We start from the raw sequence: 27,235 nt of genomic DNA, 5'->3' as shown, positions 1-27,235 counted from the left end.
TCTAAATCGCAAAATTTGCATGTTTATGCTGAACGGAAAAAGTCATTTAACATAGTTTATAGGAGTATTTTGCAGTAGCTATCTATAACTTATGCATTACCATATCTCATCACATATATCCGTACATCTACTGTGTTTACTCTTATTGTGTTTATATATGTACAGTATGTTTTACTAATATTTTTAGGGAATAAATCTCAGTTTACTGATATTTTTTTTATTCATTGCTGTTTTTATTTGTAACTTCTTTCGAATTGGATAGTTTTGAGTTATCTTACTAATCTTACTACTATTATATATATGCGAAAGTTTGTCTGTATGGATGTATGGATGTATGGATGTTTGTTACTCTTTCACTCAAAAACTACTGAACGGATTCTTATGAAACTTTACAATAATATAGCTTATGCATCAGAATAACACATAGGGTAGTTTTCGTCGCGTTATGGGGAGCAAAACCCCCTTAGGGGGGCAATAAAACACAATTTTTTAAATAAATTCTCTAATATTGGGATGAAAATATACTTGCACATATTTACATTATATGTCCATCGAAAGCTCTGATTTTTCTGCTGAAGATGGCACCTGTTCGAAATTTCTAACTAGAATAAAAAACGAGTTATGAGCTTTTTAGTTCCATGTTCGAAGGCTTTCCTCAACTTAATACAGTATTTAGTGTATAATCTCAACTCCCTGTCGATAGCGACAATTGTTGTATTGTTGACTATCTTTGCTTTTCGTGACTGTTCAAGGCTTTTCTCAAGTCAAATCTTGAAGTAAGATTTTTGCACAAGATTGGCAAATAATACATGATTTGGCTGATCATTTTCCACTTAAACGGAACTTTAATGTAATTAATGGTTTTTATTAATATTTATGCTGATTGAACACTTACTCATTATCCAATCAACCAGCAGATCGCCAAAATTTTTGCAGAAAGATTTCCGTAGCTGATGCATTTGGCAGTTTTTTCAACGTCGCTGTTTTTGAAGCCGAAGACTACGTCATAATGTTTCTCCGCTTTTACCATGTAAACAAAATATCGCCAATCAAAGAATTTTCAAAAGACTTTTTTTTACTGTGTTAAATAATCCAGCAACTAAATTAGGCAAATCCATAAACAGCACAAAAACTTCCATTAATTTTCCTTTTTGCGCAATTTCAAACAATCACCAGATTTTACTACTTATTTTTGGAACATTTCGGATGAAACTGTTTACCGCCATTTTATGGTGACCAAAAGTATCTCAGCATCTGGTGACGATATCTCTGTAATGAAAGTTAATATCATATCGTTTTACAAAGTAAAAAAAGAAGGAGGGAGCATCATCGAAGGTGCCCCAAAACGACTCTCGCAAATTCGGTAAAATCGCACCAAGAGCCCACAATGATTGAAATTTCTCAAAATAACTAAAGCAAGTACAAGGGGATTATGAGCGCGGCTACATTTTTTTTAAAAAACTTCGTACTTCAATAGCCATGCAGAGAAGGTTTTAGACTCCATGTTAAAAAAAAAGTATCAACAGATTAATCTTTTTAAACATGAGAAGATTAATTTCATGTTTTGGAAATTTGTGTATGCTTAAATATAGTGCTTTCGTTTCTAAATCAATACTATTTTGTTCTTTATACCTTATGGCTATTTTAGTTTTATGGGTAAGGAAAAAACTCGATTTTTAATCACGTCAAAAAGATGTGTTTTAAATTCTTTCACTTAAAACAGAAAACAAAAGCAAATAACGATTTTTTCTCATATTTATTACTGACCCAGGCAACGCCGGGTATTTTTGCTAGTATCTAATATATTAATTTAAATGCAGTAGCTTATCCAGTTTATCCCCCAAAATTAGCTTATTATAAATTTGTATCGACTTCTGCAAACTTTAAAGAATTAACTATAAATATCACTAAAAGGTCATATTTTGAAAAACAAATATAATATTCATTTAAAACACGTTGTAGTTCAGATGATAACTATGTTAGGTTTTATAATTAAAATAATCACAGATGTTTTATCAATGCATCAATTGTAGTGTGTCTCTTAATCTTTTGGTGAGAGTTTGCTCGGGGAAAATAGCAGAAAAACTCCATAGTTCATAGTTTATATGTAGTCAAAATTAACTCTTTTATTTAAGAATTATTTTGGAAGTTTAGTTGAATAACTCGCAATAAATACCATTGAAAGCTCAAATTTTAAAAACCGAATATAATATTCATTTAAAATATGTAATAATTCAAATGAACGTTCTAATAGGGATTAGAACTAAAATAATCACAAAACTATTTTGTAAATGCATCATTAGTAGTGTATCTCATAATCTTCTGATAACAAGCACTTAATTCAGAGAAAATAGAAGAAAAATTCCATAGTTCTTATCTTATATGTAGCCGAAGTACGTCATATGTTTCTATCTTTGAATGTAGCGGTTTATCTTATATCTTACGTAAAAGCTGAATTTGCAGTATAACATATCACTAAACTAGAATCGTTCCGATTTGCAAAGTTTCCGTTTTCTTGGCATTGCTTCCCAAAAGAAGTACTCTTATCTTGCATCCAAAATCACATCACGTCTTCCATAACCGGATATTCCTTTTCTAACCTTAGAGAATTTGATACGCAGCTCTTTTACGTGCAATATGAGAAATCTTCAATGATAGTGTACATGTTCCCAAGTAAGTAATAGGAAGTTGCCATTTGAAGCTTGTGAATACCTCTACGGTCTGTAAAGAAGGTGAATTAATTGATACACACACACACACACACGGAGGTGTGTGTGTGTGTGTGTGTGTGTGCGGTTTTTTTTTTCGAAAAACATAAAAGGGATCTTTTGAAGCATGTTTGTTTCATTATTTTAAATATTAATCTGTTGAAAATTACGTTTGCGTTCCTACAATCAAGAAATTGGCGTTGAAATTATCTAGTTATCTAAAAGGTTGACTGAAATTATTGAACCTCTAAATTTTGAAAACAGATGCAGTGTATTCAATCTTCAAAAAATTTACTTTTAATGTAAGTCTTATAATTTTTAGACAGGAACTAATGCTAAGCATTGAAGTATGTTATTACGAAATAGAAGGGTCCGATATAAAATACAATAAATATATAACTATTTCTTCTTGTATACTGGGTATGATTCAGAAGATTCAGGACTGATCTCAGAACTAGAAATTTATTGGACATATAAGTACAGCGCACTAAAATTCTTCAAAATATGACCCTTCCCCATCAACACAGCACTACCAGCGCGTCTTTTATTGCCCTTCTGGAAGTGCTTGGGAAACATGCTATCATGGGCTCTCGTCGAAGCCTGCTGGACTGTTTTTTTTTCGGCGATGGAGTAGAATCGCTTCCTTTTTAGAACTGTCTTGATTAGGGGAAGGTGAAAAAGTCACTTGAAACCAAGTCAGGGCAGTAGCATGGCTGCGCCAGTGTTGTCACGTTAAACTTGACCAGAACTTCGTCGGCAGTGAGCGACGTGTGAGCGGGCACGTTGTCGTGGAGGGGAATCCGATCGCCCTTGATTGCTAGGCGGACGCGGCAGACTCAATCCCTCTAGCGGCGGAGCACTCCAGTTTGAAAATCTTTTTTCGTATCTCCCACTTTTCGACCGAAGTTACTGACACTCACTCTCGCACCGAGCGATGCGCACTCTCCAGTGTTCTCAAATCAATTGCCGCAGCTTTCTTTCGTTCACTGACACACCCCAGTACTTCCCCAGCCCATCCGCACCCTTCTCGGAAAAAAAAAATCAGTCTTGAAACTTCTGAATTACACCTTGTATTTCATCTATTTACGATGTTTAAGTTAAATTTAGGCATTAATCTCTGTAGTAAACGTTTAATGATGTCTAATGCCTAAGTATTTATCTATGTGGATTACTTAAACAATTTAAAAACTATTTTAGCTGTGAAGTATTCATATTAACGAAATTTGTAGAATTTGCAATGAATTTGGTGCCGTTGATTAATTTGGCACTACAGTGAAACCTCTGTAAGTTGACCACTTGCGGTGCACCACTTTAGTGGTCAACTTAAGCAGGCGGTCAACTTACAAAGGTTGATTTATATGAAAAGGGCTAATTCCATGCCTGAAAAAAGCGGTCAACTTAGACAGGTGATCAATTTACAAGGGTGGTCAACTTCACAGGTTTTACTGTATCAGTATTAAGTTTGACATCCGCTTACCTCGACGCATAATTAACAACTTTTCATAAATATATCTTCACTTATTCAACAATAAATTGGATATAAAGTAGTTTTATTTTTATTATCAGATGGAGTTACTATATAATAGAATTAAAACTTGGTGTTGCTGTTTTGTTTTTTCAGTTCTTTGTTTTGGAAAACAAGACCTGCACAAATGTCTAATTCTTTGAAAATTAATGAATTTTCCGATTTAAACATTTTAATGTTATTGAAATTTCATACTGATAACTGATGGTACTAATTGTTAAATTATGATTTGAAATAAGGGAACATCAAACTGAATGTTGATAGCTCAGTATTAATTAACGGCACAAAATTAATACATTGATGGTTTAAATAAATAATTAGAATCAACTTAGATTACGATAGCGAACCTAAATACCTTGCACAAGACATATTGGAGGACAAGGATTGTGAGACATTTAATCTATTGTACTCTTGCCTACAGCGAGATACTGAGAATCATTGTGAATAAATTAAACGTTTCACCTTTTTGGCGCGATGACGGTTTTATATATATATATATATATATATATATATATATATATATATATATATATATATATATATATATATATATATATATATATATATATATATATATATATATATATATATATATATATATATATATATAATATATATATATATATATATATATATATATATATATATACTAGCAAAAATACCCGGCGTTGCCTGGGTCAGTAATAAATATGAGAAAAAATCGTTATTTGCTTTTGTTTTCTGTTTTAAGTGAAAGAATTTAAAACACATCTTTTTGACGTGATTAAAAATCGAGTTTTTTCCTTACCCATAAAACTAAAATAGCCATAAGGTATAAAGAACAAAATAGTATTGATTTAGAAACGAAAGCACTATATTTAAACATACACAAATTTCCAAAACATGAAATTAATCATCTCATGTTTAAAAAGATTAATCTGTTGATACTTTTTTTTTAACATGGAGTCTAAAACCTTCTCTGCATGGCTATTGAAGTACGAAGTTTTTTAAAAAAAATGTAGCCGCGCTCATAATCCCCTTGTACTTGCTTTAGTTATTTTGGGAAATTTCAATCATTGTGGGTTCTTCGTGCGATTTTACCGAATTTGCGAGAGTCCTTTTGGGGTACCTTCGATGATGCTCCCCCCTTCTTTTTTTACTTCGTAAAACGATATGATATTAACTTTCATTACAGAGATATCGTCACCAGATGCTGAGATACTTTTGGTCACCATAAAATGGCCGTAAACAGTTTCATCCGAAATGTTTCCAAAATAAGTAGTAAAATCTGGTGATTGTTTGAAATTGTGCAAAAAGGAAAATTAATGGAAGTTTTTGTGCTGTTTATGGATTTGCCTAATTTAGTTGCTGGATTATTTAACACAGTAAAAAAAAGTCTTTTGAAAATTCTTTGATTGGCGATATTTTGTTTACATGGTGAAAGCGGAGAAACATTATGACGTAGTCTTTGGCTTCAAAAACAGCGACGTTGAAAAAACTGCCAAATGCATCAGCTACGGAAATCTTTCTGCAAAAATTTTGGCGATCTGCTGGTTGATTGGATAATGAGTAAGTGTTCAATCAGCATAAATATTAATAAAAACCATTAATTACAATAAAGTTACGTTTAAGTGGAAAATGATCAGCCAAATCATGTATTATTTGCCAATCTTGTGCAAAAATCTTACTTCAAGATTTGACTTGAGAAAAACCTTGAACAGTCACGAAAAGCAAAGATAGTCAACAATACAATTGTCGCTATCGACAGGGAGTTAAGATGATACACTAAATATGGTATTAAGTTGAGGAAAGCCTTCGAACATGGAACTAAAAAGTTCATAACTCGTTTTTTATTCTACTTAGAAATTTCGAACAGGTGCCATCTTCAGCAGAAAAATCAGAGCTTTCGATGGACATATAATGAAAATATGTGCAAGTATATTTTCATCCCAATATTAGAGAATTTATAAAAAAAATTGTGTTTTATTGCCCCCCTAAGGGGGTCTTGCCCCCCATAACGCGACGAAAACTACCCTATGTGTTATTCTGATGCATAAGCTATATTATTGTAAAGTTTTATCAAAATCCGTTCAGCAGTTTTTGCGTGAAAGAGTAACATACATCCATACATCCATACAGACAAACTTTCGCATATATAATAGTAATAAGATTTATACGAAAATTTTATTTTATTGCCCCCCTAAGGGGGTTTTGCCCCCCATAACGGGACGAAAACTATCCCATGTGTTATTCTGATGCATAAGCTATATTATTGTAAAGTTTCATAAGAATCCGTTCAGTAGTTTTTGAGTGAAAGAGTAACAAACATTCATACATCCATACATCCATACAGACAAACTTTCGCATATATAATAGTAGTAAGATTATTAAGATAACTCAAAACTATCCAATTCGAAAGAAGTTACGAATAAAAACAGCAATGAATTAAAAAAAATATCAGTAAACTGAGATTTATTCCCTAAAAATATTAGTAAAACATACTGTACATATATAAACACAATAAGAGTAAACACAGTAGATGTACGGATATATGTGATGAGAGATGGTAATGCATAAGTTATAGATAGCTACTGCAAAATACTCCTATAAACTATGTTAAATGACTTTTTCCGTTCAGCATAAACATGCAAATTTTGCGATTTAGAAACGCGTGAGCAAGCCACGTAGAGCTGACCGTGGGAAAAACATGGCGTGCCCAAATGTAAGCCAGCTACCTTTAAGGTTTGACCCTGCGATTTGTTGATAGTCATTGAAAATGCAACTTTTAATGGGAACTGCAGGCGTTTAAAATGAAATGGTAAGTTATTGGGTATGACTGGGATGCGTGGTATAAGAACATTGTCTCCCTTGGCTTCTCCAGTTAAGATTGTGGCTTTCACAATATGCCTTCCTAGTTCGGTGACTCGCAACCGAGTACCGTTGCATAGTCTTGGCGCGTCCAAGTTACGCATTAACAAAACGGGTACACCTATCTTTAGTTCTAATTTATGTGACGGCACTCCGGATACCTCCAAAGAATTTAGGAACTCCACAGGATAGTTCGTAGTGTCATCGGATGACATGACTGCGTCGATGGAGTTATACACTGATGTTTCGCTGGTTATTTTGTCCATGATTTTTTTATTTATTTTCGCAACAGTTTCATTTTTTGGTGCCAGTATGGTTCTTTCACACAACCATCTTTCATCGGGAAGATATTGTTCCAGATTTGGAAAAACTTGATCAATGAGTTCGTCTTCCGTCTCTACAACATGACAAAATTGCTGTGAGAAAAGAACCATGCCTTCTTGGTCGGTGTCTAGGTGACCTTCACCAATTTCTAGGAGTTTCTGAGCATATGCTCCCGATTCGACATCACTGAATAACTGGACTCGCATGTTAGTGGTAAGATAAAGTTTTTCAACTTTGGTCCACAGATATGAAGCTTTTAGACATGCGTTAATTTCGTCTGCTGCAGTGCCTCTCTCAATCACAGGTAAAGTCTGTCTAAAATCCCCTGCCAGTAACACTACCACACCACCCATCAACTTTCGATTGCTTCGGATGTCTTGTAGACAGCGGTCAAGCGCCTCGATGGCGCGTTTATGTGACATAGTGCACTCGTCCCACACTATCAGCTTACATTGTTGCAAGAGGACGCCGCGGTCACTGTTCTTACTGATATTGCACGTTGGGGTTTCTTCGCTTGCCAGATTAAGAGGTAATTTAAAAACAGAGTGTGCCGTCCGTCCACCGCTCAGTAATGTTGCCGCTATCCCAGAGGAAGTGACAGCTAATGCAACATTACGGTCCTTACGAATTTTTGCTAGAAGCAAGTTAAGCAAAAAAGTTTTGCCTGTACCGCCTGGGGCATCAAGGAAAAAAAGGCCGCCTTCACCAAGCGCAACTCGTTGAAATATTTTGTTATAAATGCCTTTTTGCTCGGGTAGCAGGCGTGGCTCAGTTTCGCTGACCTGAGCATTTAATAAAGCGGTATCGTAGCTTAGCTCTTTGATCAAATCGGTCGAAAGCTCTCCTCGACGCTGTGGAGTGGGCATACCGAAGTCTGACAATTTCTTTCCGCAAATCGTTATTATTTTGTCCTCTATAAGTTTTAGTGCTTCATTCCAACATAGATCATTGTTGACTTCATCCATCCTTTCAAATCTGTGCAAGATATCTTCTGATAACGCATTTTTATACTTATCCCATAGTTGAAGAGGATTGGATAAACCGCAAGTGCATATCAATATTGCAAATAGTTGTCTTATTTGCGAAGGAGAGCGAAACAGCACGGCCTCTTCCATTGTGGCATCCCACTGGTTATCATCTTCCAACAACCCCAACTTCTCACAAGCTTGTCGGAAAGTTTCAAGTTCTTGGCCGTTAACTGTTTTTAGATCCGAGAAGTTAGTGGGACCCTGTATTACATTCAGCAGCATCCGCAAACAGTAGCATTCGAAGTTACTAACATGCACTGTGTAAATGCGCCCAAGAGCATCTCCTGCCTTCACACCTGGCCAGCCGTCGACTAGTGTTCCTTTTAAACGACGTTTCCATTCTTTCAAGGACACGTTCCATGTATAGTAGCGGGGTACGTCAGCATAAAGTAATGTTTTTGCAAATGTGTCATTTTGGCAAAGCAGGAAAAATGCTGTTAACGTCGTCTTAGGTGGTGCAGCCATTCTCTCCCTTAAGTTGCTTTCTGTGAAGTAAATCCGCTCGCCATTGGGCAGATGTACCGCAAGATGAGTGACTGTTGGGTGTCTCTCATGCAGAGGCAAACCCAAAATCCGCCATGCTGCTTCGTTGCTACTCACATAACGACCGGCTCGAAATGTTTGCACCTCATCTCTCGTGTCAATATTGACATTTCCTTGCTGTCGGATGTTACAAATAGCCTGATCGCTCCCTTTGTTTATATATTTGCAAATATATTTTATCGCCTGTACCGTATTGCAGAACTCTACATTTATATGACAATTAAAACTTTTAGAGAGAAGAGGAGAATATTGAACAATCCAGCTATTGTCAACCAATATTTCCTGTATTCCACATCGGGTGTTTCGAGTTATAGTACGGCCGCCATCTTCTGGTGCTCTACGTCTGTACAAAGGATATCCTTTGTCGTTGGTTTGAGTATCTTTTAAAAGTGGCTTTGGATACTTTTTGGTACATTTTCCTTCCTTCATACATGGTGATGACAGATTTAGCGCACCACAGGGACCGTGAATCATATTTTTAGTCACAGTATCATAGAGCTTTCGATCAGTTTCTGGGTTTGGTATCTCCGCACTTATGACCTCGTCGATTTGGTTGGGGCGTAATTTTTCCACCAACCGCAGCAGTAAGTGCACGTGAGGCAAACCTCTCTTTTGCCACTCGATCGTGTACATGAAGCACTTCATGTCACCAATAATTTTACCTTTTGTAAGTAGAGCAATTAATTTCTGAACTTTTATTTTAAATACTCTGGCTGTTAAGTCATGTCTGTCCGATGAATTTTGACCTGAAATGAGCTCTCTAGTGATTTCTGGACAGGCAGGATTACATGTCATTGTAATAAACAGATCAGGCCTCCCGTAGTTACGCACGTATGTGAACGCATCCTGCGTGTATTCATGAAGATATCTCGGGCTATTTACAAATGATGACGGGAGAATTACTATTTGACCCAAGTTATTTGGATCTAAATTCGCATCATTCCTTATCGCGTCTTGTAAATGTATATAATTTTCTGCTGGCAGTTTCGTTTGGTTCAAGGCAATAAACCTTAAGCGCTCGCTCTCCATTTTTACGTACATGTCCACCAAAAACTGATGAAGGAGAAGTCTACATCGAAGCAATAAATTAAAATTATTGCGGCATATCATCATCTGATACGCATAAAAGTCTTTGCAGGACACTTTTTTGTTTGATATGGGTTGTTTTGTAACTGGGTTTGTCTGAGGAATATCAAAACTGTATCCCTCTTGTCCTCTCCAAAAAATTATCGGGTACTCCAGAGCATCATAAAATCTATGAGTGTCTGGAACTCTAGTTAGCCCGCCATCATGAGCTTGAATGACGATGTCCCGAGACGCAGTTTGTTCACTACTAACTACTACGGCAGCTATTTCATTTGTGGTCGGGGCATTGAACCGTCTTTCGTGTTCACCACGTGGTACACGATCTGGGTGTATCACAACCTTGAAATTACCGCTAGTCACTCTATCTTTAGCCATTTGAAATTCATGCACTAAAATGTTGTGATCATGTAGAACTTGTTGTATTTTTTGAACTGTTTCTTTCCACACCTTGTATGTACTCAGAACGCCTATTAACTTGTGCTTCCTCATCGCCCATGAAATAAACTTGCAAAAATTTTGGTTGCGTATTGGTAGCAGGAAGCAAAGAGTCAATTGTGTGGTAAACTTGGCCTTGGATTGTGAAAGTCGGGCAAAATCCTGGCATCGAAACAATGTTATCAGCCCCAAAAGATGTCATATGGAAACATGCATTGTATCTGCTAATGTTTTTTAGAAAACGGCGAGACTCATCTGTTTCATTAAAAAAAGTTCTTTAAGAGGTTCAACTGGTTCGTCTATTGAAGGAAGGGCTACTTTTCCTCCCGAACAACACATACCTGTAGCTTCCTCACTCCATTTAAGAGCACCGCAAAATCTGCATTCTTTATTCATCGCTTCTATTTTTATAAGCTTGTGGTTTTCGTAATCAAGAGTCTCGTCGTACTCAAATGCAGCTTTATCGAATGCGCCCCACATGTTTCTCGTGAATATTAGACGTCGCTGTAGTGCCCTTTCGGCAACAGCGCGTCTGCGAGATTCAGCTGCTTCAACGGTTTCTGTAGCTCTTTGAGACGTCCTGTAAATCGCCTGCTGAAGACGCCGAGCTTGCGATTGTTCGGGTGTCTCAGAAGCCCGTAAGGATGCCAGATGTTCAGCACGCTGTCGACGCCGATCTTGGGACTGCTCTGGTGTCTCATCAGCCCGTTGGGATGCCAGATATTCAGCATGCTGTCGACGCCGATCTTGGGACTGCTCTGGTGTTTCAGCAGCCCGTTGGGATGCCAGATATTCAGCATGCTGTCGACGCCGATCTTGGGACTGCTCTGGTGTCTCAGAAGCCCGTAGGAATGCCAGATGCTCAGCACGCTGTCGATGCCGATCTTGGGACTGCTCTGGTGTTTCAGCAGCCCGTTGGGATGCCAGATATTCAGCATGCTGTCGACGCCGATCTTGGGACTGCTCCGGTGTCTCAGAAGCCCGTAGGGATGCCAGATGCTCAGCATGCTGTCGACACCGATCTTGGGACTGCTATGGTGTTTCAGCAGCCCGCTGGTATGCCAGATATTCAGCATGCTGTCGACGCCGATCTTGGGACTGCTCTGGTGTTTCAGCAGCCCGTTGAGAAGCCAAATATACAGCATGCTGTCTACACCGAGCTTGAGACTCTTTCAGTGTCTCAGCAGCTCTGTGAGCTTCTTGACGCTCCGCTTGTTCAAGTCTTCGTAGCTCGGCTTCTGGATTCGTCTCGATAATCCTAGCTACTTTAATAGCCCCAGCTTTATTAGAGCTTTGCGAAAGATTAGAGTTACGCTTTCGCGGCATAATTCTGAGCGCTTTTATAATTAAAAACTGCAATACCTGCCTATTTAATTAAAATTACAGCCGCACCCTAATAGGACAAAAATAAAACGGTCTTATTCTCCTGAGAAGTGTTACGTTGTATCTGGCTATTAAAAATCAATTTTAAATTTGGAGTTTGCCAATCCAATTATAGTTTGGCCATCTCGTGGTAAAACGTTCATTTATAATTTGACTTGAGAAAAGCCTTGAACAATCAGACAAAAACAAAAATGGTATACGCAATAAGCTATAGAATGGGAGTTGAGATGATACACTAAACACTGAATTGGATTGATGAAAGCCTTCGAACACGGAACTATAAAGCTTATAACTGGTTTTTTATCATCTTTTCTTTGCTAATAATAACGCTGAATGTCTGGATCTCTGTTCAGACATCTGTCCGGATATCTGTCGGGATGTCTGTGACGCGCATAGCGCCTAGACCGTTAGCTCGATTTTTATGAAATTCGGCAAAAAGTTAGTTTTTAGCATGGGGGTGTGAACTTTGAAGCGATTTTTCGAAAATTCGATTTTGTTCTTTTTTCTATTCCAATTTTAAGAACATTTTCGTAGAAATCGTCCCAAAATAGGGTCAACAATGATGCTACCCGAAATGTTTCCAATAAACAGTAAAAATTTGGCAATTGTTTGAAATTGTGTGCAAAGACAAAGTAATGGAAGTTTTAGCGCTGATTATGAATTTGCGAATTAGTTGGCGAGTTATTTTACGTGTTAACAAATTTAAAAAAAGAAATATTAAAGAAATGGCGACATTTGGTTACATGGTGAAAACCGAGAAACACAGTATTGCGTAATCTTTAGCTTCAAAATCAGCGACAGTTGAAAAAAATGCCAAATGCCTTAGCTATTGAAATGATTCCACAAAAAACGTTTGGCTAGATTCCAGCTGATTGATTAAATACCCAGTCAATACAAATAAATAAATAAAAAAAAAACATTAATTGCCTCAAAGTTGCATTAAAATGGAAAAAAAAAATCAGCCAAATCCTTGTGTTATTTGCCAATCTTGTGCAAAAATCTTACTTCAAGATTTGACTTGAGAAAAGCCTTGAACCGTCACGAAAAGCAAAGATAGTCAACAATACAATAGTCGCTATAGACAGGGAGTTGAGATTATACACTAAATATTGTATTGAGTTAAGGAAAGCCTTCGAACATGGAACTAAAAAGCTCATAACTCGTTTTTTATTCTACTTAGAAATTTCGAACAGGTGCCATCTTCCGCAGAAAAATCAGAGCTTTCGATGGACATATAATATTAATATGTGCAAGTATTTTTTCATCCCCATATTAGAGAATTTATACGAAAATTGTGTTTTATTGCCCCCCTAAGGGGGTTTTGCTCCCCATAATGGGACGAAAACTACCCTATGTGTTATTCTGATGCATAAGCTATATTATTGTAAAGTTTCATCAAAATCCATTCAGGAGCTTTTGCGTGAAAGAGTAACAAACATCCATCCATACATCCATACATCCATACATCCAAACAGACAAACTTTCGCATATATAATAGTAGTAAGATTCGATAACATAATCAAGAAACTTTTACAATGCTAAAATAAACACTGCAAAATAGGTTTAAAAAGTACAATGGCTCATATGGTTTAGTGGAGGGTAAAATGCTTGTGTCACAGATTAGTAAAAGCTTTTATAAGTATTTTTAAAAAATCTGACTGAAACAAACAGGTAAAATAAAATATATATATATATTTTTAGTTATCTTAATCTTCTGTATTAAAAGGACAAAAAATGAATAAATAAAGAATCGAATAGAAAAAAAGAAGCAACGACAATACCAGACGTATTAACGTCCATACTTCTTTTTTTAATTTTAAGCGTAACTTTATACTATTACTAGAGCTTTTACTTTTATGCCCCATTTTTTAAGCGGCACATACTTCATTCTTTAGTGTAGGGATTGTTCAAGCCCCGATGTTATGCTGTTTTCAGCAAACATGTTTGCAAAAACTTGAAAAAAATAGAAAAATCAAATTTTTTGACAAAATAAAGTTATAAATTGAATTATTCATATTTTTTACATCTAAAAAGTTAACCTCTTTTATGAGCATATGGAATATTGTGTTTAAAAAGTAACATTTTAAGAAGAAATGCTTTCTAAAGCGGCATAAAATTTAAATTACTAGTTTGTACGATGCAAAAATATTTATTTTTATCATATAATACACATTGCTATTAAAGTTTAAGTATTTATATCAAAATTATGGAGGAGGAAAATCTATTTTCATACGTTGTCTTTGAAAATTACATTCCATATTTTCCAATATGCTTCTTTTCCAAGGCGATAGTACGACACCCTTTGTTTAGTATTTTGAAGCCATCATCACATCTTGTCACACGAATATCAAACTCCTTTCTTTTCTCGTGCTAATATCATACCAAACGAAATCTAAAACAGAACCTCCCCCACCCTCTCGAAAAAAAAATAAATAAAAGGACAATATACGTAAAAGAATTTATTCTAAAAAAGGGGGAAATATCTTTGAAAAAAAATGTATATTATGTTTTTTATTTAAGATAATATTTATTTACGACACATTAAGCTTTAAATTTATCGAAGAATTACTTTAAAAGTGCAAATGTAACAGAAACAATATTATGCATTTCGGAAGCATTAAGATTAAAATCTTCAGAGATAAACATAAACAGTTGTATAACTAAAGAAAAAAACTCATTCTATAAGTTCTTAAAACTTTAATTTGGGGTATATTAAGGGTAACTTTCTAGTCTTGGCAAAGGACTTTCAAACACATAGCTTTATGTTTTGCTTTGATTTTAAGCTGAGCAATTGAATTAAACTTCTAACTTAACCAGTGAATGTGAGATACACGTTTTTTAAACAGCAGTAAGCTCTAAATTTTACTGAAAAAGTGCAAAATGTATTTCACTGCAGAAAAGAGAGAAAACAAGAATCCAAGCATTTTAAAACCTTTTTTACAACAAAATCGGAAAAGCATAAATGCATTTTAAAATAGGAGGAGAATTATTACTTTTTAATATTCAAAAAAATTATAACTACTTATCTGCAGTTAATTATTGTAAGCGCAGTATTAATAAAAAATATCTGGCATAGGCTAAACTAGCTGAAACTTAAAAAAAATACAAATAACAAAACATAACTAACTTTTATTTTTTGTAAAACATTTTATATATTTAAAACAAATTCGCCAAAATGCAAAATCGTTTACAACATATTTTTCCGGAAAATGTTTTTAATTCGATTCATTATTTTTTTATGTACATAAGTGTGAGCAAAATCTTTCGTAAAAAAATGATCTTATGAAAGATTCATTTTAAATTTCTTCCTATTTCAATCCCTAGAGAACCAAGAAAAATCATTTCTTTCGTCCATCAAAACATCCATCACATTCCTTCACCATAACTTCTAAGAAAATTCGAGCTCTTAGCAAAAAATACAGGAAGACTAAGGTATCTCAAAATAAAAACTTTGGATTATATATAAATTTAATATAGATCATGAAACATACTTTATCTACCATGTTTAACGTAAAACTAAATATGTTTTGAAAGCTATTGAATGTATTTTTCTTCAAAAGCAAAAGCTTTACAAGAGTAGAAAAATAATAAAATAAAACTGTGATACAAAATGTAACATTCAACGGGTTAGAACTTGATATCTTTCCAAAAAAAAAAAAAAAAAAAGAAAGAAAAACTTCCGCAGTTTAGGTTTATATTTAAATTTCCTTTAGGAAGTACAAGTGTTACAAAATTTATTCGTGTTTTCTAGCACTTGATGTATTGAGCTTACATTTGCTAGAATACGATTCGTTAATTTTTCTGAATTTGACTTAATTAAGCATTTTCGTCATGAATTGGATTTTCGTAAAAACGTTTCTTTCATTACCTTTAATAAATTTTTATATATTAATTCTATGTGCAGCTGGTTATGATTTTTGAAAAGATATTCAGCGTAGATGACACTCATCAGTATACATTTAAAAAAAATTGTTTAAAACCAATACTATAAAATAGATAGTTATTACACGATACCTATATATCTCCCCCAAAAAAATTTCTGAGGATTTTTTTATTGTATCATTAAGGCATTTAAAATGCTCAATATATTATTACGGATATGACATCCGTGCGTATAATATAAAGCACCTTTACTTCGTTCTCGGAAAAGATACACCACATATAAACAAATAGGTTGCCATAGGTTGCCAGAAAACCAACTTTAGGGTATTTTCTCTGAAATGAAAAAAACTATATATTCGAACGCAATCGGCAACTAAATGGCACGATTTTATTCTTCTCCATGCCAACCACGGTGATTAACGCTGCCAAATGGCGCATTCCTTTGTTTACACCCAGTCGATCGTTCCAGTGAACACATGTAGAAACAAAACACTCACATACACAAAGATAAATGATGAAATTAAAATTTTGCAAGCAACAAATCCTGGTGCACATTGAAAAGCTCACCTCGGACAGTAAGTTTTACTTCCGGAGAAGTAAGTGTAAGTTCTTGAAGAGAAGCTTGTGTCACCTGGCACTGCCACAGGCCATCGTCGTCTTCAAGCTGAGTGTTCGTGATTGTGATGCCACAATCGCCATCGTCTGGCTCACGATTGAATGTGTATTTTCCTGGGATTTTTCCCACGACGACGCCATCTTTTAACCACGCGCACTCCCCTTTTCGATTCCTGACCTTACAAGGGATGACGATGAGCTCGCCTGGATTTACCTCTCTGTCTTGTGGGAGGGTATCGAAGACTTGAAGAAACAATGCTCCTGAAATGAACAAAAAAAAAATGGTTTCAGGTTGCAGAAAACTGAAGCTGTTATCTACATCTTTATATATATATATATATATATATATATATATATATATATATATATATATATATATATATATATATATATATATATATATATATATATATATATATATATATATATATATATATATATATGTATATGTATATATATATATATATATAATAACGAATGATTAAGTAACGCTGATGTCATCAACAATGAACGCTATCTACTGGATTTTAGGTTTAATCCAGTTGGAGTAGGGTTTAAAATGTCAACGATCAAAAAATGTCACCAAACAGGCAATTGCTTCGTTTAAATGTAGAAGCAATTTTCACCCGTCATACCACCTAGACGGCGATTTTCTAGTATATATATAAAGGAAATGATGTTTTTTTGTTTCTTTGTACCCGATAACCAGGATTCACATAAGATAAACTTAAATAATACATATTTTCCGAATGTACATTTGTTTGCAAGAATAAATCTGTTAAGATATCATGACTCATTTTCTCGTACCCCTATAGTTTCATCAAACTGTTTCTCTTTTATTCTTTAAAGTTTCAAAACATTTGCTTATAGTGAAATGCAAATGAATTGTTGGAAAATTATATCATCATGAGTGGGACCTATAAAAGAAAAACATAATGATAAAAGATGTGTAGATACACAGTAACCGGGATCTATCTCGAACGCGCAGCACTTACAACAGCATCTTTATTTGCAGAATAAATACGACGAATAATAAAGTAACTTCTTTTCTTTGAGTTGCTTCTTTATTCGTCAACTTTTGCTCAATAAAGAATGATTTAACTAAAAAAAAAGACTATCTTCCGGATAAACTCTGTTATTATTTTTTATTTTCAAAAGAACGTTCTAGTGCTATTTTGATCAAAACCGTGGTTTGAAATCAAATCTCTAGTTTAGTTATGCATTACCTATATAGTTGAATCTTTGCTGATCATTGAACTTTGTGAACATGGTTCTATGCGTTAACCGTTTTATCATAGCTGTAATCTTTAGTTATAATATCAGTTTTATCCCATTACGTTTTTTTCATCTACGAATCTACGATTTGAATAATCTGCCATTGCGCTCAATCATATGACTTTTTTGCTACTCCTCAGTTTTCGATGGTTCTCTGTAAATTGTAACTGGATTACATTCCAACGAGTTCTGAAGTTTTATTTTGAAAAGTGTAAAATTCTAAAATATAGATTAAAAGTTTTTTTTTAAATAATTTTTCTCTCTTTTTTGTTCTTTGATTTTTAATTTAGCATGCTTCCTTTATTTAAAACCATTCAGCAGTTTTTACACGTTACTCATTTTCATTTATCTCCGAAACTTTATATTAACAGAAAACAATTTTTAACTCTATTAAAAATGTAAAGGTGAAAATAAACGTCAATCACCCAAGAAAAACTTTTTTTTCAATCGAGGCCTCGTTTTTCCTATTCACTTCTTGTTTCATACTAATCTCACATAATACTACCTATTGAATTAGAAGAAAAGGATGTCGTCATGAAAAATGGAAGAATACTATTATTTCCCTTTCAAAAATAGTAATTAAAAAAAAGAGCGGTTAAAGCAAAATTCGCCACCCTAGGCTGCTGCCTACTCTGCCTTTTGAGAAATTCGGCCCTGATTTCCACCAAACACTCACGAAATCTATGACGTAAAATGTATCTAACATTAGTTGTATGATGAATATATCCTTATATAGCATCAAGAATTTCACATCTACATTCTTAGCGTCATTATAGCTTATTCATTCTTACGTCACGTGCATTTTACGTAAATATTATAATACATTTCTTCCATTTTAATTGGGAAACAATTAACTTCAAGTATCCCCATTTATTCAACTGCGAATAAATAAAAATCATTCCTTCCTCTTTCTTTCTTAATTTTACTCCTGTTACGGTATGCAAGACACATTGCAGCACTAATTCCCTAATCGGAAGAAATTCTCTTTCCCATCGTTATATAAACAAGTTCTCTCTTCGGGCATTATCTAATGCTTCAGCACCGTTTGGCACTGCAACATCGACAATTTAGAAAGCATAATTCATTGCAAAAACAGAAATATATATACTATAGGGCTTGAGTATTATTCGAAACAGGGATCTGTGGTACTTTCCAATAAAATAGAAAGACCAAAAAAAAAAATGAATGAAATGAAATGAAATATATATATAAAAAAAAAAAAAAAAAAAACCTTTCGAATTTTCAAAATTAATTTGAATTCTGAAATTTTGAATTCAAATTATGTTTTTCGCAATCACGAGTTGCGACAGGACCCTACACATTGGTTACTACCCCACTAGCTTGTTTCTAGAAACGGTTCCTGTCGCTTCTCTTGGGCGGTTACGTGTGCATAGTTGTGCGTGTGTAGGCTTGTGTGTGTCGTAGACCTGTGTGTATGCATGTTGTCGTGTGTGTATGTGTGTAAAGGGGCGTTTGTGGATGTGTATGAGTGTGTATGAGCGTGCGTGTGTGTAGGACATGGACGCCACCGAATAGGAGCAGCGGCTACCGGGGGGAGTCGCGCCTGCAGATGACGGTGGGGTTGAAAAAGGAACCAAACATCAAGGACGGTCAAATAAAAACAATTAGCAATCGTGATTGCTCGAAAAAGAAACTTGTACTTTGCCTATTTAATTTTAGCTCTTGTTTTTGCATAGTAAGCGTTTTCAAAAATTTTATAGATTTCTTGATTTAAAATATTTTAAATGCGAAAAAAAATAATTTTAACTTTTTTAATTTATCCAAATGCGAATAAAGAAAGTGTCCCTACTTCTCTCTTAATTTTAAGTATCTTTGGGTATGCAAGGCAAATAGCAACAAGAATTTCTGAAAACATTTATTTTTCACCCCAAAAATAAACTGCAGAAATATCTAACGTTTCTGCGTTATTTAACAGATATTTAAGTAATTTACAATGCGCTTTGTAAGTAAATCGAAATTATTGTAAGTATATTTTTTACTCCTTTCTATTTTATTCACATTTACATAAGTATAATAGATTTCTTCCCTTAAAAATTATAATCCGGAAAAAATAGTTTCAACTTTCTTAATTTATTCCAACGCAAATAAAGAAAAAGCATTTCTATTTCATTCTCTCTTAATTTTACGTTTGTTACGATATGCGAGACCATAGCAGTACTAATTCCCTATATAAGCGGACGAACCTTTTTTTTCTTCTCTAAAATAAACAACTTCTCTCTTTGTGCATAACCTAACGCTTCAACATTATTTTACACTATAGCATCTGTAGTTTAAGTAATTCTTTGAAAAACAAAATCTGGAGTTTAGTATATTTATTTTTAGATCATGTTTTTGCAAAAAATGCGTTTACAGAAACATTATAAATTTTTTTATATGTATATATATATATATATATATATATATATATATATATATATATATATATATATATATATATATATACAGGGTGGTCCCGAATTCATGGTACAAACTTTAATGGTAGGTACAGGACATTGTAACAAGGATTTATTGTATAGGAATGTATAGTCGCAAGTGACGTGGTTAGACGTAAACAGGGGAAATAACGGCCGAAAGGAAAAACAAAGATTTTATTGAAATCGTTGTTGACAAATGTCATGTTTACAGTCAGTGTTCAATATTGCGTCCACCATTAGCGATACATGCTTGACAGCGTCGGTGCAGCGATTGGCGTACACGTTCAAAGATGCCTGGTATTTCACGCACACCTGCAGCAGCTACAGATATGCGAGCGACGAGATCCTCATCTGAGTCAACTGGAGTATCTCCAAACCATCTAGCACCAAACGTGGCATTCAGGTAATTCCGTACATCAATGCTGAAGTGTGCTGGCGCCCCATCGTGCTGAAACCACATGCGGTTACGAATGGCGATCGGAACATCATGCAGCAGTTGTGGTAACACTTCTTGCAGAAAAATAATATAACTTCCGCCACTGAGTCGCGTGGGTAGTAAGTATGGGCGAATCAAAAAGTCGTTCACAATACCAGCCCACACATTAATACTGAAACGTTGTTGAAACGCATGTGGACGCGTTGCATGTGGATTATCGGTTGCCCACACATGGGAATTGTGCGCATTAAAGACACCCTCGCGTGAAAATGTGGTTTCATCTGTAAATAGCACATGACCTACGAAATCCGGCTGCAACGCACATTGCTGCAACACCCACTGGTAGAAGTTCACGCGAAGAGGAAAATCTGCCGGATTCAATGCTTGTACTTTCTGAAAATGGAAGGGGTGTAAGCGATTTTCCTTTAACACTCTGCAACAGTCTGATGACTCACACCTACGTCACGCGCAACAGTTCTTGTGCTTGACTCAGGTCTATCAGCCACAATGTTCAAGATGCTTTCTTCCAGCCTTGGAGTGCGTACAGCTCTTAATCGACCAGCGTCATGTCTGTTGACGTCGAACGCACCTGTTTCACAAAGTTGACGATGTAACCGTTGAAAAATTCTATGATCCGGCATTCGTCGATTATGATACTCCACGCGATACATTCGTAACGCAGCTCTGGCGTTACCATTTGCACGGCCGTACATGTAATGCATGTCTGCTTTTTCTACATACGTAAAGTCACCCATCGTCTACGGCAGTACAATTGTGAATGGCGCTTCCGCTTTTCCCTACTGCGATGCATCACGTTCAACGGCGACTAGAGATCTACTGCCCTCTACCGGCAGTGATACCAACCGATCACTCCATTTCTCTTTCCTTTTATTTCCCCTGTTTACGCCTTACCGCGTCACTTGCGACTATACATTCCTATGCAATAAATCCTTGTTACAATGTCCTGTACCTACCATTAAAGTTTGTACCATGAATTCGGGACCACCATGTATATATATATATATATATATATATATATATATATATATATATATATATATATATATATATATATATATATATATATATATATATATATATATATATATATATATATATATATGGCTTACTTGGCTTTTTAGTTTTGCTGCGTTGCGCATCTATGGGCTCTTGGTGTGGTCTTTTCAATTTTTTTCACTTTTATTATTATTTTATATATATATATATATATATATATATATATATATATATATACTTCTTTATATCTTTATTTTACGTCTACAATGGATGGTATGCAAGACACATAACAGTACTAATCCTAAGCGGATTAAACTATTTTTTCCCCACGAAAATAAGTAGCTGTAACATCTAATGCTTCTTTCTTATTTATTAGACTTTTATGTAATTTATAATGCGTTATTCTTTGGGAAAAATCTGAAAAATTACATACAATGTTTTACCTATGTCTTTGCTTCATTCGCATTTACATAATTATTATAGATTTTTTTCCCTCAAAACTGTTGATACAAAAAATAAATAAATAAATAAAAAATCTGTTTCAACGATCTTAATTTGTGCAAATAAAGAAATCATTTCTGCTTTTTTCTATCCTTATTTTACGTCTGCTATGGTATGCAAGGTTCAAAGCAGTACTAATCCTAAGCGGATGAAACTATTTTTTCCCCACGAAAATAAGTAGCTGCAACATCTAAGTTTTCTTTGCTATTTAATAGACTTTTATGTAGTTTACAATGCGTTATTCTTTGGAAAAAATCTGATGAATGACATATATATTTTTAACCATGTCTTTGCGTCATTCATATTTACATAATTATAATAGATTTCTTCTCTGAAAACTGTTGATAGGAAAATAAAAAATCAGTTTCAAATATCTTAATTTGTGCAAATAAAGAAATCATTTCTGCTCCTTTCTATCCATATTTAACGTCTGATATGGTATGCAAGACATATAGCAGTACTAACAGTAAGCGGATGAAGTTATTTCCCTCCTCCCTCCCCACCCCGAAAAAAAAAGCTGAAGCATCTAATGCTTCTGCGTTATTTAACATTGCAAAATCCAGAACCAGAGATTCAACAAGAATTTTAAAACAACATTAACAGTTTCGCATCCCCGAAATTGGCAAGCGAAGCAGAAGCAGAATCGATCATCCTCACTCATTGGTTGATGGATATATGGCGGGAAAAACCGGCACCCTCTAGTCTAATGGAAGTTAATGACGCATGTGATTGACATGAAGTATTATATTCGAATCATTGGGATAGTAATGAATCACAAATAAAAAAGAGAAAAGGGAGAGACAGTAACAAAAAGGAAAGATTCTGCGTCAGAAAGTGAGACAGTCTGGTATCTAATCATGCAAAGTGAAGTCTCTGAAGAAAAAGAGACAGAGAAAATTTGTCATTTACGCATGTGCAATCACCCGAACAATTATGAGGCCCTGTCATTCAATAACTAAATCAGGACTTTACTGGAATGCAAATATGTTTCAAAGGAATGTAAGTAATAGTTTTACTTTCTAAAAATAACGCGTTTGGCATAGAATAACAATTCGAACCATATTAATATCGACAGGAACAGTCCTTCTATAGATGTTGTCTTTTATGTATTCTTTTGTGAAACTATGCTGGGAAAAATACGTTTATCATTTACAAAACGAAAAAAGAGAGACGTAAAATCAATGATCTTCATGTCTGAGGATCTTAATCAGTCTGAGACAGAAGAAATTCAAAAATTTCCAAATACCTTAAGAATACTTTTCTTACTGAAACATATTTTAATTATTTGATATGTAAGTCCTTTCATCAATACTTTTTTTTTTACCACTTACGAACTCGTTACTTGTTTGATGTATGTAAATAAATTTCAACTTAATCCGAATATTGAATCAAATTGAAAAAACAGTAAGCTATACATTGGGGACATTAGTGAATAATACTATGCGTGTGTGTGTGTGTGTGTTTTGAAGTAAAAGGCAGAAGAAAAAGTGGCGACAAGAAGAAAGTAAAAAGTTCGTTGTGTTCTAACGGCACGTACTACTGAATACTTCCTACAGAAAATTGCATTATACATTACAGAGATACACGTGAAATGCATGTTTGTAAACTAATCACTCATAAATAAAGTTCTACATTTTTAATCAAACCAGATATTTAAAAATAACTTTATGTTACGGCATTTGAAAAGTAATAATGAAATAAATATTATGTAAATTAATCGTGAAAGTTACTCTATATTTATAAGCACTGTTCTATTTCAAGTTTTAAATTGAAATGTATTATAAAAAAATAGCTCAAAATCCTTAATTTTTGTTAGTGTTTCAGCCTGGCGTATGCTTCAGCACGTTAATAGTGTCAAAAATGTCCGGAAGAATACATCTACCTTACTAAAAAGAAGCAAATATTTCCCTGCAAAAATCGATGAACATATTTCCCTAATTACGTGGTAATTAACCTACATATGTAGGTATATTATTGAAAAACATGTACTGGATAAGATAAGAGTTAGATTTTTTTCTCTTTTCAGTGCTCTAATTTCAAAAATGTTTCTAGGACGTGAGGCGTAACATGTGTTTTTATTCGTCAATAAAAATAATTCAGGTACTGAGGAATGAACAAATACTAGTGTGGTGGCCTTGACTTAAAATTAAGATGTTGATTTACTAAAATTAAAACATTGCCTACGCAATAATTACGTATTATGTTTTGTGATATCGTCATATTAATTATATTCTGGCAACACGTAGGTTTTAAACTCTTGCAGAAAACACTACATAGAATTCTTATGTATTTTCTGACAATACGTAGGTTTTGATCGCTTTCAGAAAAAAACATAGACCTTAAAGTTAAAATTCTACGATTTCTTGACCATTTCTGGGTTTGTGTCCTAATCCCCCCCCCCTTCTTAAAATGTGTTGCGTTTTTTTTCTGCTGGTTTTTTTTCTTGCGTACTTTGGCTGAGCAACCGACACATTTGTTGTTAATTTTTTCGCTATACATGATCTGTTCGTAATACCATATGTATTTATACGGTGCTGTAGTTGGAAAAAATATTTCAAGGAACGCACCTTTATCTTTTGGGTAGATGTAATGGTTGACAGACGTTTGTTTAGGGATAAAAAAAAGGGACAGTTTCGACAACGTGCACCAGTTTTTGTTAAAAAAAAAAGATTAAAAAAAAAACTTTGTGTTGAAACCAGTTTACAGTAAATTAGCTGTAACTACGTTAATCCTTTCCACATCAATATCATCTTGTCTTTTTTCAAATCGTATTCTGAAAGGTTTTAAAGAACATTATTTCTGTATTCACTTCAACATTTGCTATTGAATATATTGAGAAATGCTTTCGCCTTGTTTACTTGTTGACTCACGACGCGTTCCGAAAACTGTGAGGCTTCTTTTAAGGTTTGCTGCTCCCAAACAATGACGAAAAAGTAGCCTAATTATACTTATCTTAACGTGCTACATTTGACCACAAATGAAATATTTTTTGATTAATTTTCCATTGACATACTTTCTTGCATTTAGATAATTTTAGGTATTTTTTCTTCAAAAATATCATTCATCTAATAAAACGTTTCGAATGTACATGAGTATGTCGAACATAGAGATCACTTGACACTTTTTAAAATGAACGAACTTGTTCAAATGAACGAGCTTTTTAAACGGATCAAAAGAATGAACGTTCCTCTAATGAACGGATAATTAAAAAGGACGATAGTGCCCACTTCTAGTAATAAGCAAAACAAATCCTTCACTAAGCAGAATCATAATACATTGCAATAAAAAATATATATTGTAACAAAATACTGTTAACTTGATTTTAAGACAGTAAAAATATTTTTTACTTCCTTTTACAAAAAAGGCAGTATTGTATTCGAGAAAAAATTTTCACTCAAAAATCGGCCTTAATTTCCATTTTTCTCACCCCCGCATGAGTTTTTTTTTTTCGACCCGAACACACGTGCATATGCAATGGAGCCTACAGACACCCGAAATATCCATTTTGACGACCCCCGAGTAAATTACAACGAATTTTCTCGTGACGCCTTATGTACGTATGTATGTGCGTATGTGCGTGTGTGTATGTGTGTATGTATCTCGATTAACTCAAAAACGGTTTGTCCTAGAAAGTTGAAATTTGGTACGTCGACTCCTAGTTGGAGCCTAGATGTGCACCTTTCCTTTTGGTTGCATTCGGATGTTCCTAATGGGGTCTTTTGCCCCTTTTTTCGGGGAAATCATTGTTAATTTCGATGCAAACTCAAGTGGTGTTATAATTTGTCGGACACTTGGCGATATATCGCCAGTCTTTTGGTCGCCATATTTTGTCGCCAACTTGGGGACAAATTTGGCATTTTTTTTAAATTTTAAATTTGGTTTCAATTTGGCCACTGTTGGTGACGTTTAGAGAGTAAACAATTGAATCACATTAAAATTGCCAATAATGGGGAAATGACATTGAATTGGAGTAAAAGGAAGTCATATGATGCACACATCAGTTCGTTTTAATCACATTTCTTAACAAAAAACTGACTTACAGTCTGATTCAAACACTCATGTGCTCTGAAAAAGCATGACAATATTAAGGTTTATCACTAGTTTAAAATAAAAAGTGAATGTTTAAGTGTACTTGAGCTCTTGCTATCATAATAAAAATTGAACATGGATTTTTAGAGGGTACAAATTTGCTCCGGATTGCCAGGAGATCCGGATAATGGAGGGACAAATAAACGAGACTCTATTGTATTATAAAACTCAGGAGAGCAAAAAGCAAGATTTATCAAACTATTCTTAGTATATATCAGTTGACTTTCCAAGCCAAAAACAATTGAAGAAATAAAAAAAAAAGAGGGGAAGTAGTATTATAAAATGTTAGACACATGCGTAAGTAATTTAAATAGTGCACCATTTAGCTACACGCATCGTGCGTAATATACATTTTTGCATCGTTATGCCAATAAAATGTACTGCTGATATAAATTAGACTACTAATAAGAAATTCAAAAAAATGCAGTCAAGGTCTCATGTAGGTCACAGATTCAATGCTTTTAAAAGATCCGCACAATGGAAGGTAACATTTGCTCTTGATTTACATAATCGCAATTAATTAAATTACTGCCATCTTCAATGTATTCAAATTGTAAAGCTTAAGATAAAAGTGTTGAATCAGATTTTGTAAATTGAAGAGACTATGCTCGAAGAAAAGGAGTGCAAGTAAATTTTGTAGCACTTGTTTTTCGCTTTAAAACAATCCACAAGACAATAACCTGTCCCGATACGCAATGATAGTTGTGTAGTAGTCATTTTTTTAACCTCAAAAGTATGTAAAAAATAGAAAAGAGAGTAAGAAAAATATTATTATGTTTCTGCACTTTAAACATAAGAAATATCTCATTATTTTCCTTTCTTGCATCTTTGTAATACCTTAAAAACTTGTTCTTCTGTACTTGATATATTTCCTTGTTAAATGCCTTATTAAATGAGTTATACCTTATGGCTTGACGTTTCACTGATTTTAAACGCCGCTTCCTTTTTTTAGTATTAAATGCAACATGTAATATGTAATTGCAAGTTGATAATGTAATATCTTAATTTAAAGAGAGAAAAATAATAAAACAAAAAGGTATTGCAAGATTTGTGACTTAATGATTTCTCACGGCAGTTGAAGCGATGCAGATCACCATGTGACTAAA

General features: G+C 34.3%; 1 protein-coding gene across 1 annotated transcript in view; it reads right to left on the bottom strand.

The window, feature by feature from the left end:
• LOC129225751 (synaptogenesis protein syg-1-like) overlaps positions 1 to 27,235 on the bottom strand; it is a 240,936-nt gene that overhangs the window by 118,694 nt on the left and 95,007 nt on the right. The window contains exon 2 of the mRNA XM_054860249.1: positions 16,329 to 16,637. Coding sequence (XP_054716224.1) covers positions 16,329 to 16,637 — 309 coding nt within the window. The remainder of the gene's footprint in view (positions 1 to 16,328; positions 16,638 to 27,235) is intronic.

Source organism: Uloborus diversus, chromosome 7 (assembly GCF_026930045.1).
Source record: "Uloborus diversus isolate 005 chromosome 7, Udiv.v.3.1, whole genome shotgun sequence".
In the NCBI taxonomy this organism is placed as follows: domain Eukaryota; kingdom Metazoa; phylum Arthropoda; class Arachnida; order Araneae; family Uloboridae; genus Uloborus; species Uloborus diversus.
Note: the sequence above shows the minus strand (reverse complement) of the source record. Positions and strands in the feature narration are given on the sequence as shown.